Source organism: Salvelinus alpinus, chromosome 20 (assembly GCF_045679555.1).
Source record: "Salvelinus alpinus chromosome 20, SLU_Salpinus.1, whole genome shotgun sequence".
NCBI classification, from domain to species: domain Eukaryota; kingdom Metazoa; phylum Chordata; class Actinopteri; order Salmoniformes; family Salmonidae; genus Salvelinus; species Salvelinus alpinus.
Window position 1 is genome coordinate 16273073 of NC_092105.1, and position 19199 is coordinate 16292271.

The 19199-nt window shown below is 41.6% G+C and overlaps 1 protein-coding gene and 1 pseudogene across 2 annotated transcripts; one reads left to right on the forward strand and one right to left on the reverse strand.

The window, feature by feature from the left end:
- Positions 1-143: 143 nt before the first annotated feature.
- On the reverse strand, positions 144-17691 carry LOC139546374 (SPRY domain-containing protein 7). 2 transcript variants are annotated; one of them, XM_071354700.1, is made up of 5 exons: positions 17569-17691; positions 9608-9724; positions 3883-4049; positions 2617-2719; positions 144-1422 (listed from the first exon to the last, which is right to left on the reverse strand). In XM_071354700.1, exons 1-5 carry the CDS (start codon positions 17633-17635, stop codon positions 1325-1327), a joined length of 552 nt encoding a protein of 183 aa, XP_071210801.1. In that variant the 5' UTR covers positions 17636-17691; the 3' UTR covers positions 144-1324. The 2 variants fall into 2 exon arrangements, with proteins under 2 accessions (XP_071210801.1, XP_071210802.1); XM_071354701.1 differs by lacking the exon at positions 17569-17691 and adding an exon at positions 9871-10080.
- Positions 10850-13466, forward strand: LOC139546373 (tripartite motif-containing 13-like; annotated as a pseudogene).
- Positions 17692-19199: the final 1508 nt, after the last annotated feature.

Below are 19199 nucleotides of genomic sequence, written 5' to 3' on the forward strand. Positions count from 1 at the left end.
AGAAAGTGACCAAGTGTGAAAGCACCCTTAGGTGTTGTGCCAAAAGCTTAGCCACAATTTGTTTAAGCTGAATGTTTTTAACCTTCTCTAAAACAAACACAATACCCCCCCACATACTATTAAACCAATGAGTTCCAAAATAGTTAATGCTTCTAGAGACAACAGTTTCTTTATTGTATTCAGATGTGGGTTAATATTCAACATACATCTCATTAGTGCAAACTAAAACAAGCGTTTCACACTTCAAAAGGAGAAATGTGGTCATCTGATGGTTGAAATAAAATAGGGTAGGACAATGTCACATCCACAAATACAGGGTTGGGGAGTAACTGATTACATGTAATCTGATAACCGCCCCAAAAATACTAATCAGTTACATCAACAGCAAAATTGTCATAAAATCACAGAATTTAGAAAAACTAGATTACTTCTTGGATTACCTTCACATTTTCTAACACCTCTTAAATGGAATGTAATCCAAATGTAATCAGAATACGTTACAGAGTTTGGGCAATCCAAAAGTTATTACTCTGACTAGAATTTGACGGGTAACTAGTAACTGTAAAGGATTACATTCAAAAAGTAACCTACCCAACCCCAATTTGGAATAACCATCAGAGCCGTGACAAATTACTTTTAATGACAGATCATGATCAAAATATGAAAACTCTAAATACGGATAACTAAATCAATATCAATTATTAGGGAAACAAAACATTGAACATTAGTGTCAGCTATAAACAAATAAAATGTGTATATATATTTTGGGGTGTATGCCCCCACATATCAATATGGCATTAAGAGTTCATTGAGATTCCATAATCAAACCATACATAGGTAGCAGTAAAGAACACTCAACATGGCTTCTGGTCCAGACCAATGGACATGTGTAATGATTGCACAACAATACTGTCAGACTCAACACCTAAACATTGTTTAAACTCTTTTCAGAAAGAAGCAGCAACCATAACAAATTGTGGCAATGCAGGATGGTTACAACTGAAGCAAAGCAATATTGACTAACTTGACTGTCTTTCAGCTGCAAATGCACACACACACACACACCACTTTGGCTACTCAATGCCCTTCACTGCTGACTTGGGATCCATTTTCTTACTGTTCCAGTGTTGGCATCAACCAAGAGCTAAACCAACTGGACCCAGAACAGCTTTAAAGCAGAGTAACCAGAACACATACAGAGGGACACTCAAACCAGATGGAACGAGGGTAAGGGTCACAGATCTCTGCGGAGCAACAAGGAGCACTGAGGGTTGTGTGTGTGTGTGTGTGTGTGTAAAGGCCTGGAGGTATAAGGAGGTGCAGGTCAGAAAATCTGCTGCTCAAACAGAATCTTCTCAAAGCCTTGCGGCGCCGTATGGTAGAAGTCACTGAACTGGCAGTCTAAGATGGCGCTGTCATCCACTGGGACAGAAGAGAAAGATCAAATCAACATGGGTTCAAGTCAGGGTTTCATGAGGATACTTTAGCAGGTATAACTCACTGACTGGATCTCAATTTAGCACTTCATCGTTAGTAACCACATGGGAAATCCTGTGTGCAACAACAAATAAACAGTAGTATTAAATTACCTTAACATCGTATGCTACCAAAAGGAAGGCTGTCAGTTTCAGCTTTGTACTTACTGCCCTCTTGTGGCAGAAAAATAGAACCACCATAAATAATTTTGGGGCAGATTTACTAGGCGTTTGAGCCTGTTTTTTTCCCACTGGGAATTAACAAAATGGAGAGCAAGTGTTAATATATATTATGTTAATACAAGTTAAGAGAAATAATAAAATATGAATAAAACTTTGATATTGGTGGTTTTCCCTCCTGAGGAAGTAAGATTCATATCAACATGTCACATGCTCTGAATACAAGTGTAGACTTGACCGTGAAATGCTTACTTACAAGCCCTTAACCAACAGTGCAGTTCAGGAAGAGTTAAGAAAATATTTACCAAGTAGACTGAAGTAAAAAGTAATAATAAAAAGTAACACAATAAGAATAACGAGGCTACAGGTTAGTTGAGGTAATGTGTACATGTAGGTAGGGGTGAAGTGACCATGCACAGATAATAAACAGCGAGTAGCAGCAGTGTACAAAAGAGATGGGTGGGTCAATGTAAATTGTCCAGTGGCGATTTGATTAATTGTTCAGCAGTCTTATGGCTTGGGGGTAGAAGCTGTTGAGGAGCCTTTTGGACTTGGCACTCCAGTACCACTTGCTGTGCGGTAGCAGAGAAAACAATCTATACTGTGACTGAAGTCTCTGACAATTTTATGGGCTTTCCTCTGACACTGTCTATTATATAGGTCCTGGATGGCAGGAAGGTTGGCCCCAGTGATGTACTGTACCGTTCGCACAACCCTCTGTAGCGCCTTACGGTCAGCTTATGGTCAGATGCCGAGCAGTTGCCATACCAGGCGGTGATGCAACAGGTCAGGACGCTCTCGGTGGTGCAGCTGTAGAACCTTTTAAGGATCTGGAGACCCATGTCAAATCTTTTCAGTCTCCTGAGGGGGAAAAGGTTTTGTCGTGCCCTCTTCACGACTGTCTTGGTATGTTTGGACCATGAATATCCCTGTGCATGCAGCTGTGTACACACACACTCACCATAAACCACCGGGAACACGGTGCCTCTGATCCCTGAAGCTGGACAGTGCATATTCTTCCCATTCAGATAGAGATTCAGCTCCACATGGTCATATGTGATGCCCTGAGACAAAAAAACAACTGATTAGATTCCCTGTACACCTTCTGACTGAATTTCCCCTTAGCCTGTGCAGAGAGGAAGAGGTAAATCGAAAGATTTCACTCTTGCCAAAATAAGCCCAATGTGTTTCTATGGGTTTATTTTGGACCTGCCTTCCTGACTTTGGGACAGCGACTCCCATTGGGCAGAGACATGAGCATCTCTTCATTATGTACAGGTCCAAGAGGCTTCTAAACAGCTTATATAAGACTCCTGAACACCTAATCAAATGGCTACCCAGACTATTTACATTGTCCCCCCTCTCCTCCTCTTTTACACCGCTGCTACTCTCTGTTATCATCTATGCATAGTCACTTTAATAACTCTACCTACATGTACATATTACCTCAACTAACCGGTGCCCCCGCACATTGACTCTGTACTGGCTCCTCCTGTATATAGTCTCCCTATTGTTCTTTTACTACTGCTCTTTAATTACTTGTTACTTTTATTTGTTATTCTTAGCCGTATTTTTTTAAACTGCATTGTTGGGGCTCGTAAGTAAGCATTCACTGTTCTATTCAACGCATGTGACTAATACAATTTTATTTGATCTCTGGCCTAGCCCAATCCACCTCTATAGAGGTGGGACTTCCTCCAAAACACCTTAAGTAGCCTCACCTGTCCATAATCAGTGTGACAACCTAATGGACTGGAACAGAGATACTAATTAATATATAATCGAGATGGTCTCATCTCCGACCTAACAATGGGAGTCGTTGATCTCATTATTGGCCTGCTTATCACCGTTTCCTACGTGGACAGCTTGACAGGAGTGGACCCACCCACTTCACCTCTTCCGCTCTGACTGCAAGCATGACTGTGTAGTGTTTGGAGAACGTGTTTATTGTGTAGTTTAAAGCTAAAGACTAATGGTTCTTTATTTGTATAACCTGGATGCGTTACTGAGCAAGTAAGTTTGTCGCATTCCTTTTTTTGCCCAGGCATTTGGTGTTGGACTGCCTTTTGTTTATCAGAAGATAATAATATTGCTGTGTCAATTATGCCATGTGCTTTCCTTGCTTTGTTTGAGATGTTATAGAGCATGTTCATTAACGCTTTAATAAAGACCTTGAGTGTATGTATAAAACCAGCTTAGTTGCGCTCTACCAGACCAGTCCACTCACCACAATGTCCCCCTCCTGTGGAAGGCTATTGGCAGGGAGGCGGTTCTTCTCCTCGTTGTTGTGATACATCGAGCCATCATGCCTCAGGACAAGGCTGTTGATGTCCTGCCCCATGGGGACCTGGTTCAGGTTCACCTTCTGAGTTGCCACACCTATCCCCCATATACCTGCACACAGATGTCAGAACCTTTAAAAACAAGCTTGCCAACACAAACCGTACAGTGCTGGTCTTCAAACCATTTTACTTGAAGTTCAGAGGTGGAACTATATTGGCATATGGTCATTTTGACTACGAGGAGAGCATTCCTTCTAGTCAATGTTTTGGCTAGCTTTGACTGGCTTTTTTTGCTTTCCAGTATAGCTTCCAGCAACTATGGTTGGTGTGTAACCAGGCTGGTGCAGTTCTGGACAGTAAGTATGTAGACTTCTACCCACACGTACCCCCAGTAGAGGGTGTGTACTGTAAATCCTATAACCACTGGAGTGGACCGAGGGGAATCTCCTCTGCCTGTAGCCCTGATTCCGCCAGATGGCGCTATTATCCTTACGTCGTTTGTCATCGACGTCCTGCATTAAACTGCAGAGCTGGTAATACACTCGTGTTCCCTGCGACCTGTTCGTACATAAAACATCATCCATTCAGGCTGCAAAGGCGTCATTTTCCTCCTTAACCTGATTTAATGGCCTAAAAATGGTTAATATGCATACTGTCTTAACAAAACACAATATTCCAATGCAGCCAATCAGGTTGAAGCAGTTTGTTTACCCCAGGATGAATGCGATGCGCAGCAAGTAGCATTAGCCACTCTAGAATTGTGGTGAAAAAATGTGTTTTGTTAAAACGGTATGCATAATTGCCCAGCTTTTTTAAGCCGGCGGACCATTAAATTAAACTACTTCTCCAGCCTGAATGGAGGATGTTTTATGTACGAACCGGTCGCCGGGGGACAAGTGTATTACCAGCCGTGCAGTTTAATAAAAGATGATCTATTATATTAACAAGATGGTCGAGTGAACAATAACAATATAAATACATGTCCTCAAAGGCAGGCGAGAAGCAACACCAGGTGGGACCATTATAGCCAATAAGAGGGCAGATAAGTGTGAACAGCACAACGTTGCCGAAATGCCACGTGCGTCCACTTATTAGTACCTTCATAACAACCTAACCATTACATAACTTATATTTGATCAAATAAGCCTCAGGTGCCAAATTAGAAATTCAATTTGTTGACCAAGATCGATACTCATTGACCTCCATACAAAAAAATCCTCCTTTCGTGGACAGTTTTTGGGCAGGGTAAACCCTTTCGCGTTGCCTCTTCCTGTCTGGTTTAATACAAATGACAAACGACGTAAGGATAATAGAGCCATCTAGCGGAAGCAGGGTTTTGACCATGTGGTATACAGCTATGACAGGAAGTGACTTAGGTTCAGGTTAAGAGAATTAGGTTACAGTTTGGAATAGGGTTAGCTAAAATCTGAGAGAGACTTCCGGGAATGCTTGCGAAACACACCTGTATGAAAGACTATGGAGAATACATATGAGTTCATCATAGGAGAGCTGTAGCGCCACCCACCGGTGATGTGAAGTAGATGCACGCTGGGCGATCTCTGAGAAATAATTAACTGAACAAAAATATAAAAAAACTCAACATCCAACAATTTTACTGAGTTACAGTTCATATAAGGAAACCAGTCAATTGAAATAACTAGGCCCTAATCTATGAATTTCACACAACTGGGCAGGGGCGCAGCCATGGGTGGGCATAGGCCCACCCACTGGGGAGTCAGGACCAGCCAATCAATCAGAATACGTTTTTCCCCACAAAAAGGCTTTATTAGAGACAGAAATACTCCTCAGTTTCATCGGCTTTCTGTGTGGCTGGTCTCAGACAATCCCACAGGTAAAGAAGCAGGATGTGGAGGTCCTGGGCTGGCGTCATTACACATGGTCTGCGTTTGTGAGGCCGGTTGGACGTACTGACAAATTCTCTCAAACGACATTGGAGAACACGAGATTGTAGAGAATTTCACATTCAATTCTCTGGCAACAGTTCTGGTGGACATTCCTGCAGCCAGCATGTCAATTGCACACTCCCTCAAAACTGTTGTGTGGCATTAACTGCACATTTTAGAGTGGCCTTTTATTGTCCCCAGCACAAGGTGCACCTGTGTAATGATCATGCTGTTTAATCAGCTTCTTCATATGCCACACCTATCAGGTGGATGAATTATCTTGGCAAAGGAGAAATACCAACAGGGATGTAAAAAAAAAATGTACACAAAATTCTATAGAAATAAGCTTTTTGTGTGGATGGAAAACTTTTGGGATCTTTTATTTCAGCTCATGAAACATGGGACCAAAACTTTACATGTTGTGTTTGTATTTTTGTTCAGTGTAGAGAAAGTACACAAGCCAAGTGATAAATTCCAGCAATCTTTAGTTAGCATTCTTTGTTTTAGCCAAGATCAGTGTGCGTCCTTCAGAAATGTGAGTTCATATTTCTTACGCTTCATGTGTTGTGGATGCACTCCTCATTTTTATGCTAATTTGTGTTTTTACCACAAGCTAGCAACTGTACGCTTGCTAACCCCGTTTGTGTCTTCTCATTTCAGACATTTAGCATTTAATTGTATAGTAAAATGTCCACGCCTCGTTATATGCCCTGTGGTTGTATACGGTGCAGATTATGTGGGTATGTTGTTAGTTATGAGCCTTGTGGAGATATATATACATACAGTACCAGTGTATGGACACCTACTCATTGAAGGGTTCTTCTTCATTTTTTACTATTTTCTACATTGTACAATAGTGAAGACATCAAAACTATGACATAACACATGGAATCATGTAGTAAACAAAAAAAAGTGTTAAACAAATCTAAATCTATTTATATTTGAGATTCTTCAAAGTAACCTCCCTTTACCTTGATGACAGCTTTGCACACTCTTGGCATTCTCTCAACCAGCTTCATGAGGTAGTCACCTGGAATGCATTTCAATTAACTGGTGTGCCTTGTTCAAAGTTAATTTGTGGAATTTCTTTCCTTCTTAATGCGTTTGAGCCAGTTAGTTGTGTTGTGACAAGGTAGTGGTGGTATACAGAAGATAACCCTATGTGGTAAAATACCAAGTCCATATTATGGCAAGAACAGCTCAAATAAGCTAAGAGAAACGACAGTCCATCATTACTTTAAGACATGAAGGTCCGTCAATATGGAACATTTCAAGAACTTTGAAAGTTTCTTCAAGTGCAGTCGCAAAAACCATCAAGCACTATGATGAAACTGGCTCTCATGAGGACAGCCACAGGAAAGGAAGACCCAGAGTTACTTCTGCTGCAGAGGATAAGTTCATTAGAGTTACCAGCCTCAGAAATTGCAGCCTAAATAAATGCTTCAGAATTCAAGTAACAGACTACTCATTATCAACTGTTCAGAGGAGACTACGTGAATCAGGCCTTCATGGTCGAATTGCTGCAAAGAAACCACTACTGGCCTTTCTAGGGAGTTTTTCCAAGCCACCGTGCTTCTACACCTGCATTGCTTGCTGTTTGGGGTTTTAGGCTGGGTTTCTGTACAGCACTTTGTGACATCAGCTGATGTAAGAAGGGCGTTATAAATACATTTGATTGATACTAAAGGACACCAATAAGAAGAAGAGACGTGCTTGGGCCAAGAAACACGAGTAATGGACATTGGACAGGTGGAAATCTGTCCTTTGGTCTGATGAGTCCAAATTTGTGATTTTGGTTCCAACCGCCATGTCTTTGAGAACCAACCGCCGTGTCTTTGTGAGACGCAGAGCAGGTGAATGGATGATCTCTGCATGTGTGGTTCCCACCGTGAAGCATGGAGGTGTGGGGGTGCTGGTGACGCTGTCTGTGATTTATTTAGAATTCAAGGCACACTTAAGTGGCTAACACAGCATTCTGTAGCGGTACACCATCCCATCTGGTTTGAGCTTAGTGGGACTATCATTTGTTTTTCAACAGGACAATGACCCAACACACCTCCAGGCTGTGTAAGGGCTATTTGACCAAGAAGGAAAGTGATAGAGTGCTGCATCAGATGACCTGGCCTCCACAATCACCCAACCTCAATCCAATTTAGATGGTTTGGGATGAGTTAGACCAGAGTGAAGGAAAAGCAGGCAACAAGTGCTCATTATGTGGGAACTCCTTCAAGACTGTTGCTAAAGCATTCCACGTGAAGCTGTTTGAGAGAATGCCAAGAGTGTGCAAAGCTGTCATCAAGGCAAAGGGTGGCTACTTTGAAGAATATTAAACATATTTAGATTTGTTTAATGCTTTTTTGGTTACTACATGATTCCATGTGTTATTTCATAGTTTTGACATCGTCACTATTATTATATAGAAAATAGTAAAATACAGAAAAACCCTTGAGTAGGTGTGTCTAACCTTTTGACTGGTTCGGTGCGTGCATATATATGCAGTTGTGTGAGGATCGTGGTGCTGTGTGGCTGCACCCATCTGATCTTTCATTAGTGAAGTCACAGCCGTGTTGTTAGGCTGTATTGTCCTGTGCAGCACATAACCTATTGCAGCCGTATTCTTTATAGATCATGTAATTGGAAGTTGTATTAAGCTTATACCGGCCATTTACGATTATATTTAATTTTTCAGAACCACACACACTCTTGGTTAAAACAATTTAAACCATACCTTAAAGTGCCTTAACACATACTCTGTGCTGTGCCATTCCTGCTTTATGTGAACCAAGGTTATTAAACCACCTCAACTGGAAACCTACCAGTCTGTCATCTGTGCCCTTACAAGCACCTGGGAGAGAACACATTGTGCTCAGAAAACACTAAGAACATACAGTCCAACAGGTCCTCCTACACTTCAAGGCCAAACAGACCAGGGTTTGGAAAGTCAATAAGAAATGAAAAATTCTTCCATAGTTGTTCATTAAAAGGCACAACCTAAATTCGAGAAAATGTCTTAAGTAGTTGAACATGCCATTACTCAAACCTCGTGAAAAACGGACACGTTTTAATTTGTCAAAAACAACATCGAAGGAGTGCCTTTGATTTGAAGGCATGCACATGCGCAGTTCAGCGCAAGATGACCGTTAGACCCGATGACTAAAGTCGCCATGACATCTCACACAAGTGTGATCGGGGATTTTTTATTGGAGACGCAGTTTAATCCTATCTTCATAGGTCATGGCTAGAAGGGATCCAGCTTTTTTCAAAATAACGTTGTGTATTTTAGGTAACCCTAACCTAATGATGCTAACCTGCTACGAAAAGTAAAATCTGACGTTAATTTGTCAAAAGATGGATCCATTATAGCCATGACCATCGTCATATTGTAGCTGTAGGCCTGTCTTATCCTAACCTGTTACGAAAATTCACTAAAGACAAAAGTTGGATTCAGACGTCCATTTTATAGCGAGGGACACATTTCACTTTACATCTGGTAAGTATAGTTTCTAGAGATTATACATATTTTGTTGACAGTCCGTTTTTTTTGGTGATGCCGGCTATATTGTAAAGTTAAGGTTATTTCCCGTCACCAGCCACCAGAATGAATTACAACTCGGGGAGTTATTATATTATGTTACGTCCCAAAGCTACACTGCCTGATGCGCGCACACCAAAAGACATTCCCCATAGTTCCTTATTCATTTTATCTCCAACACAAAGACAGACAGGTGGACAGTAACGTTATCATGGACTCATGTTCAATCATTACCTGTGGACTGGATCTTGAACTCAAAGTAACTCTTGTTTTGGTGCAGGGGAGCGTTGGCGAGGCAACCCCCGGTGCCACATATCCTCCGGCCACTCTTCACGATAACCACATCCGTGCCTGTACAAGAACATATCAATATTTGTATTTTATTTACGACGGCGTTGTCAAAAACAGCCAGCTGGACAGTAGCTAGGCTAACCCCATCGGCATTCTCTCGAGGATTTACAGCTTAAAACAACGACCCGTCAGAAAGATTCTCTCACCCATATGATGCGTGTCTAACTGGACGTTAGGCATTTCTTTGAGGGGAATATGCCCGGTTCCCCCATCTCCGCAGCATCCCAGACAACACGTAAACAGTGCAGCCATTCTTGTGCTAAAATATTATCCGGAAATGGTCACGCCGACGAAGTCAATAAGAGCTGAAGGAGCTCATGAGAAAAGCTACCATCATAATGAAACAGCGACACATGGTGGCAGTCATACCACATTGTCATGAGCCATATATGCGCGCCTTTCCAATGCGTCCAATCACATTGCTTATAAAGCAGCGGCTCCTGATGGCATGGAAACAAGGGAAGAAAATCAAGGTCAAAATATTTTTTTACACGTGACTTAGTAGCTATTGGTTATCAATGTGTCAAGCTTGGGACACATGGCATGATCAAATTTGTGTAGAGTGGGAATTCCATCTCCTATCAAATAACGGGGCAAATGTCTGTAATGAGCACCAATATTGTTGCTGGGTAGGCCTAGATGTCGTCAGTTAAAAAAGGAGCCAGTTCAGTAGCCTATCACCAAGTCTTTTGAGAGCACTTCCAATAGGCTACGTTGTATCCATGCACTGGGTATCAGTGGGGATGAAAATTACAATGCAGATTTACATGCACTATTGCCTGACGTTCAAACTTCACACATAAGAATCGATTAACGTTACTTCAAGTTCATAATGACGTATACAAATGGTGCGATAGAGGCAGTGATCAAAAGCCGGGTGACTAAGAACCTAGTGGTTGACAATCTTTCACGATGTAAAAATGTTTTGCATAGCAACAGCCCGCCTCCCCTCTCCAATTTGCAGGGATCCTCTATATTTTTCCTACTGAAAAATAAAACGCATCTTGTTCTTTAAAATAAAAAAATATGTACTTAAAAAAACGCTGCCATTAATATCACTGAGATGTTTTTACTTTCTGCGCGCCACTGTATCAGGCGCGTACTATAGTGCGCGCTATTTGGAGCTGGAAGGATCGCTAGTGTAGTGCTGTGGCCATGAAAGGGTTAATTTTTTCTCCCGGAAAGGGCGAAGTCTGCACAGCAACAAGCGCCATGATTGCGTTGCACTGTGCGCCTCAGCAGCTGGTAAGTGTTTTTTTTTTTGGTCCAGTTGCATGTTGCTATACGCTTGCAAAAGCTGTCATAACCATCCTCAATACCTTGCCAATAGGACATACTCTTGTGTGATCTAATTTATAGACTGCAACTTGTTTATACTGAGTGGTAATCGTTGGTGGAAGTTTGTGTTTATGCAGCATAGCTTATATTGTTAAGGATACGTTTCAGCGGACTATTAACATTAAAGCAGAAGTCAAATCTGAAGTGAGTGGGAACTTAGTCGTTACCATCTCATCTATATATAGACCAGTTGGATGAAACGGCTGTGTCGTGATTGCGTGATATCCCGTCTCATGAAAAAACCCATCTAGTGTGAACACTAGAAAGTAGGTCGTTGAACATAGGAAAAAAAATAGGGACCGTTGCGAATGGTTTTTCACTGTAGCCAAATAGTCTATGCACCTAGGCATGATGTTCCACTGCGCTTTCTACTTTCATATTTTACGCGGGTACATCGACACCTCTCATTTTCCTTTTTGAGGGTGGCTGAATTTTAACACCAGTCGCTGGAGTGGATAGTCTGTGCGTTTTATCCAAAAGGTTGTCATGCGTAATTCTAGTGATGTCCATTTCCACCATCACTACCTGTGAATTATTGCGCTGCTGGGTGATGTAGCTAAACAAACGGGTATGTTTAACTGACGGATAGTGTATTGATCTATTATTTTCGATTTGTTCTCCACTCAATCCTGGCTGTATTTTATTTCAGAACACCATGGAGCTTCTAGAGGAGGACCTGACTTGCCCAATTTGCTGCTGTCTCTTTGAGGACCCCCGAGTTCTGCCGTGCTCACACAGCTTCTGCAAGAAGTGCTTGGAGGGGATTCTGGAGGGGAACAACCGAGGACCTGTTTGGAGACCCCCGTTCAAATGCCCCAGTTGCCGCAAGGAGACTCCTCAAAACGGCATAAACAGCCTCCAGATCAACTACTCGTTACGTGGAATCGTTGAGAAATACAACAAAATCAGAGTGTTACCCAGGATGGCCCTGTGCAAACACCACAGTGGTCAACCGCTTAATATATTCTGTGCCACAGACTTGAAACTTATTTGTGGATTTTGTGCAACAACTGACGACCATAAAGGACATACATTCTGTGCCCTGGAAGACGCGTACGAGCAGGAGAAATCCGCATTTGAGGAGCTGTTCCAGGGAGTGGAGAGCTGGCACAGCACGGATATTCTATCCTGCCTGGAGACGCTGGAAGCCAGTAAGAAAAAGGCGCTCCAGTTAGTTTCCAGGGACGCAGAGAAAGTAACCGACTATTTTGTCAAACTGATCAACGCCCTGGACCACAAAAAGAACGAGATCCTCTCCGATTTCGAGACGCTGAAGTTGGTGGTGATGCAAGCCTACGACCCAGAGATCAATAAATTGAGCGATGCGTTGGAGGAGCAGAAGCGCGCTCTCAGCATCGCCGAGTCCTTCAGGAATGTGACCGACCCCCTTTGCTTTCTCGAGCAGATGCAGGAGTTCAGGGAGAAGTTGCGCGTTGTCCGGGAAACGCCGCTGCCCTCCCGGACAGACATGGACGTCGGTCCCCTGGTCAGGAATTTCGACGTCAAAAACTGGGACTCGATGAAGCTCAAAGATGTGGACAAGCTCTCCGTTCCGCACGAGAGTGGCGTGTATAGCTCAACGACCCCGCATTCCGGTGGCAGAGCGCTGGGGAAAGTCATCGTGTTTTTTGTGTGCCTTTTATGCGCCCTGGTTCTTCTGCAGCCGGACAGCCTGACCGCGGTGTCAGCCCAAATCTCCTCGCTCGGCCATGCCTACCTGCCAGTGCTGGCTGGATGGCTGGAACTGGCTCACGGTGCGTGGCAGTGCTGGGGAGAGGTAGTGGATGCCTGCGTTGCCTGGTGGATGCGTTTTTGAACTGTATCCTGAACCTCTAAGACACCTGCCGATTTTCTTGACCGCCTTGTAAACACAACTAGCGAATTTCTTATCCGTTGTAAATTTCTTTAGATTTCCGAGTGTTATTTTTGCTACATGGATCTGAAGCAAGCTATAAGTAGATTTATAGCAAACACTAGAAAGCTAATCAAGTATTTACAAGCACATATGTATCATGCTTTGTGAATGTATTTATATATATCTATATATCTCCTAAACGTAGAACAACAATACAACACTAAGTTAAATCAAAACACTATTGCAGTACATTAAATGTTATTTGAGAACAGCTATTTTGGTGAGTGTTAAGCATCAACTCTGACCAGTAGCACCATCCATCCTTCTCCAAGCCATATGATCGATCACACAGGTCATAGTCTGTCACCTCAGGATATGTTTTACTATACATTCCACAGGCTAGATTATGTAGGATAGGCCTAATATTTACATCGAGTTTAAGTGTCTGAGTGTCGTTTATTTTTGTCTTACTTTTAATGACCATCTGTTGAGTTGTCATAATGCCTCTGTCACCAGACTCATTTTTTGCCAAATAAAACATAAATTTGGTCTTTTCCGTCATCTTTATTTTTGAGTGACTGAGGGATTTCACAAATTGTGGAGGCACTTTTTTTCGCACGTGTAGGCTACTTTACCGGTCAAGGTCATAAGTGAAGACTCAATTGTTGCGCCTGCTCATGTGAGATGAAATACCGACATTGTGACTATGAAATACCATGCGCTCGTTTGATGTTTGCCTTCCCTGTGGATCGGTCATCACTGCGCGATTTAACCTCCACGGGGGCCAAGGTTGAATGTTGCATAACTAGGCCTTTAGAAAAAAATCGTCTTCGCTTGTCTAAATATAACTATATAGTAACTTAATTTGCATTATTCAAAAACATTATGTTTTGGCCTTTAGGCCTAGGTTACGTTAAGACCACATTGACGATTGTTTTTTGGGCGTATGCATTGGGCCTATACATTTGTTTTGTGCAAAATTAAAAGGCAATGAGCCAAATCTAATTCTGAAATTCCATTTAGAACAACTAATGATACATGTATGGGATTAAATAGATTTAATCAACTGTCCCAGTGAATGTCAATGTGTGCGGAACATTGAATGGCACGGATTGTCATTTGGCCATGGTTTGCCTACTGGCCCGTTATGCAGTCTATGCATGTTGCAAGTAGTTGACGGAAGAGCAATTCTTACTTCTAACAGGCTATACTCAATAATTCCATCCCATATGCAACATTGTCTAGAAGTAATAGGCCTATAGCTACAAAAACGAATCTAATTTTTAGTTTGCAGAAAACGTATAGGCCTATACAGAAGCAACTATATAGTGCATCCATTGGACGTGTCCATTGGACATGTGCGGTTAAAATTTTTCTGAAGGAACGAAATCCTGATGGAAATCCCAGGATCAGACCACAACAAAAACCTGATGTAAGCACCGACCAGAATTCAGTACCAACGTCACGGCATGTATAGGCCTAGGCTATATATAGCCCAACTGTTACCAGGCAAATAAGGGATGAAAATGTAAAGTTGGTCTTTCTCTTTACTATAATAACTCAATAATATATATCTAATAGGCTACGACTTCAAATAAATACATATATACTGATATTATGAAATTTGGCAATCGATGCATTTATCTAAATACACCCAAAATATTGGGTGATGGCATGATGACTTGGTGCCAGCATGCATAACGATCTTATATGATTATCGTAGGCCTACCGTATTTTTCTAACAATTCCTATTAACTCTTAAAAATCCAACTAAATTCAACATATTGAATAATATTCAGTGGGAATAGCATAAAGGGCTACCCTAATGGCCTATGGTGCGCAATCAACAGAACTGTGGTTCCGAAAGGCCTTTTTGCAATTAAATAAGCCACTGAAGTCATATTTAGACCACAAAACGTTATCGACCAAATAAATTATATTACAGTACTATTATAATAAACATCAGGCGTTTAAGAATATATTAGAAAAGCTATAGCCTATAATTCCTCTCCGTAAGTCTGACTACTGAATTGTATAATTTCTAAAGTAAAATGATTTGTCTCACATGAAGGAACATGTGAATGCATGGCCAGAATAAAACATTTAACAAATGATTGGTAGTCTATAGCCGAACAGATTAAATCAAATGAGCAACGAGATATTATACAGAATGCCTGACAAACACTTTTGGATTCCCAAAAATACTAAATGTTATATTTAAAAGGCGTTTAAGACGTAGCCTAAATACGCCTTTAACTAAACATTCTTAAGTAATTGCACAACATAAAGCATGGCAAAGTCATTTGGCAGATTATTAAAATACATTTGACTATGTGAACAGGAATTAATAAAACGAAATGGGTGCTCTTCAAAATAGTTTGAAGAGAAAATACCCAAAATAAAAAGTATAATGTTCTTTCGATAATAACCTTCAGTGACAAAGGTTGGGAAGTAAAATATAAACGCATAGGACTATTTTCGACCAGGGTAAAGCAGTCTACACCCACGGCCTGTATACAATAAAGTCCCCTGAAAAATTCACCATAGGCGATAGTTAAATTACTTCTGCAAACTTATTTAGGCTATCGTCTTATTTCAGCATTTAATAGATTTTTTTCTCTTCATATGTAGCATTTAAAATATAGCATAACTCCTGGGCTGCATGTGCATACTTTCCGGATGGTAGAGTGCAATGTGTGACGTGCGTAGGCCTATTTGCCCGAGACAAAATGGAACACCTTGCTTTATTTTCTTATAGCAAAAGAAAGTTACAATTAGCCTAAAAATAAGATATGCAAGCATAACCCATGCACTGCTAAAACCATGACTTTCGGTTCATCTTGATAACAGGCGACTGGGTTTAGGGCATGCGTGATAAATTCCTCTAAATTCCTCTATAAAATCTGATGATTAAAATCCTTTGTCTATGTTAGCTGGCACAACCAATATGTAGACTATCCCCTTTTAAACATATTTGTGACATTTCAAATAGGCTAGGCCAAGTTCCCTGAAAGGTGAAATGTCTGCTTAAAATAGGCTGATCAAGCATCCAATCTAAATAACAATTGACAGAAAAGTATAGATCAAGTGTTATAGCCTCTCCACAGATTACATTGGTGAGTGTGATCATGCATGGCCTTGCAGGAACTCGTATTGGCTCATAAAAATATTCCTGACCTTTTTTAGGCCTATATCAAAGTTATGCTAATGATAGGCCTATATGCGACCGCTACTCTACGGTAAAGTCTTGCTGTTTGCCCATGAGCCCCACCCAGATTTTTCAGGTAGTCCCAATAGGCCGACCCGGTGACAGTGGCGGTTCGAGACCAGTTCAACTGGGGGGGCCAAGCTGGGGCCAGTTGTACTGTTAAAGGGGCCAGTTACATTAGACGTTATTGTTGTCATATCGTTTTCTTCACTGTATTGCAGGCAGAAGACCATGTTCATAATCATCATCGTTGCCACTGTCTAATAACGGATGTAAAATAGCAAAAATTAGTTATGTAAAAATTATTTCATACTCCACATTTAGGGGGGTCCACAATTGTTGTCACAGGGGCACCCCCCAGAACCACTAGTGCCCGGTGACCTTACCGCTGTAGAAAGGTGTGAAGCTCGCAGGTAACATTCACGAGTAACATTCACGAGATGCTAGAAATATTAGGCTAATTGTACACAAGATTATAAGTCTTCAGCCTATAGCTTGCTAAAATATATATAGGCCAATGGCCAAATTCGATTTAGTTATCTGGTCATTTTCTCTGGCTAAAAAAAGAAAATACAACCACGCCCAAAAGCCTCAGGATGAGGGTAAAATTACTATACATATTAAAACAGATCTTGACATTATCAGTGTTTGGAATATTTTTTTAAAATCTGAAAAAGCCAATTTACCCTCTGAATAGGCCCACATATGCTAACCATTCAAATTGAACTGATGCAAATTAGACAACAGTGTGGCTCACTTTAGGCCTACACAGGTGATAGGCCTGTGTGATTGGAACCCATCTTGCATAAAATAAAACTCAGATGATTTGTGAACTTAAATCAGCAGTGTAAGGGTATAGGTCTGGGCAAAAACTGGTTGAATCAACATGAAATGTGGAAACAACCTACCTCCCTCACCCAAAAACGAATTGGATTAGCAAAAAGATTCAAGTTAAGAGCATTTATTTTTTCGCGCCAAATTTTAAAACCTAAATCCAATGACATGGTTAATTTTGTTGATTTCACATTGCATTCACATTAGTTGACAACTCATTCAAATGTAAATCAAAACTAGACATTGGACTGACATCTGCACCCAGAGGGATGGTAGCCTAGTTGTATGGTAACTTACAAGGACTGAAACATGAGAATAAAATAAAAGGTGCACCCTTTCAAAATGTTTATTAGTAAATGCAGCACATGTGAGTTTACATAAAAAAGTAAAGCATTATGGGCCAACTAAATCATGCAAACAAGTAATTTAATGTGCAAAGATAGTTAAAATGGATATAAAAATGCATGTACATGTTCCAAAGCAATGAATTATAAAATACAACATAGTCCTAGCTGTAAAATGAATTATAAAATACAACATAGTCCTAGCTGTAAAATGAATTAGAATGGAAATAAAATTGACAAAAGCAACTTAACCTCATGTCTGTACCTGTCATAAAGATGACACACTGCGTCCCTCTCGGTGTCTCCCCTCCTCCTGCGCATCGTTCTCCCATGCGGCGCGTGAGGGATGCATGCAGACAGACTCGAGGCGAGCGGTCAGCTTTGCTTCAGCAGCACGAGCAATACTGGAGGCTTCAGCAGTAGTTTTAACTCCAATATTTACGTGCTGCTACAGCAAGGCAGCCAGTGACGAGGCAGGTGGATCCCAAATACACACACGCTCTTCTGGATGGTTCCACAGATGCCCGTCTGTCCAGGCGTTACTGCTGCAGCACAGTATGGCCTGCATCTCTGTGTAACCCACAAACCATTCTGTGCTGCTACAGCACAACCAGCTCCATCTCATTCACACATCCTCGCAGACTCCAGCTCCCTCTCCTGCATACACTCATCCTGACTTGCTCTCTCCCCTCCTTGCTCTCTCTCGCACATCCCCTTTCTCTCACCCACACATCCCTTTTCTCTCTCTCTCACATCCCCTTTATCTCACACACACCCCCCTCATATATACACACAACTGCCCTCCCTCACACACCCTCTCTCATACACACACACACCCTCTCTCATACACACACACACCCTCTCTCATACACCCACACACACCCTCTCTCATACACCCACACACACCCTCTCTCATACACCCACACACACCCTCTCTCATACACCCACACACACACCCTCTCTCATACACCCACACACACTCCCTCTCTCACCCACACACACCCTCTCTCATACACCCACACACCCCTCTCTCATATACACACACACACCCTCTCTCATATACACACACACACCCTCTCTCATATACACACACACACCCTCTCTCATATACACACACACCCTCTCTCATACATACACACACCCTCTCTCATATACACACACACCCTCTCTCATATACACACACACACCCTCTCTCATATACACACACACCCTCTCTCATATACACACACACCCTCTCTCATACACACACACACCCTCTCTCATACACACACACACCCTCTCTCATACACACACACACCCTCTCTCATATATACACACACCCTCTCTCATATATACACACACCCTCTCTCATATATACACACACCCTCTCTCATATATACACACACCCTCTCTCATATATACACACACCCTCTCTCATATATATATACACACACCTCCCCTTTCTTTCACTCACACACACACGCATTCGGGTCGTCTCAGTGGCTGAAGGGAACTCCAAGACTCTCCAACCATCTGAAAACACAGGGAGGATGGGGTAAAGTCAGGTAATTAGCTAAATAAAAGGAAAAACACTTTTCTTTCCTTCTATAACTTTCACGTGTGTGTGTGATTGCTCTATATAGATTTATTTATTATGGCAGATTGAGTCCGGATCAGCTAAATTTAAGGGGAGATGCGGTTTCAATCACTTCCTATAAGGGAAACAACAGGGCCAGTTTTACTAAGCTAAACTATGGTGCAAAGTCTATAAACCTGGCCCCAAGACTTGGGTTAGAGTGAAAAGCATTCATCTTCATAGTCTTTTTTGTTCCCAAAATGAACTGGCCAAAATGAAACCTCAGACATGTTAGTATCTTAAATTACTCAACAAAACAAATCTGATAATTGCAATATATT

Coding starts and splice junctions, on each gene's coding strand:
- LOC139546374 (XM_071354701.1), bottom strand. CDS start 9,976: ATGGCTGCACTGTTTACGTGTTGTCTGGGATGCTGCGGAGATGGGGGA. Junction 4,050..9,607: donor GTTCAAGATCCAGTCCACAG/GTAATGATTGAA, acceptor ATCTGTGTGCAG/GTATATGGGGGATAGGTGTG. Junction 1,423..2,616: donor CGTGTTCCCGGTGGTTTATG/GTGAGTGTGTGT, acceptor CTTCTGTCCCAG/TGGATGACAGCGCCATCTTA.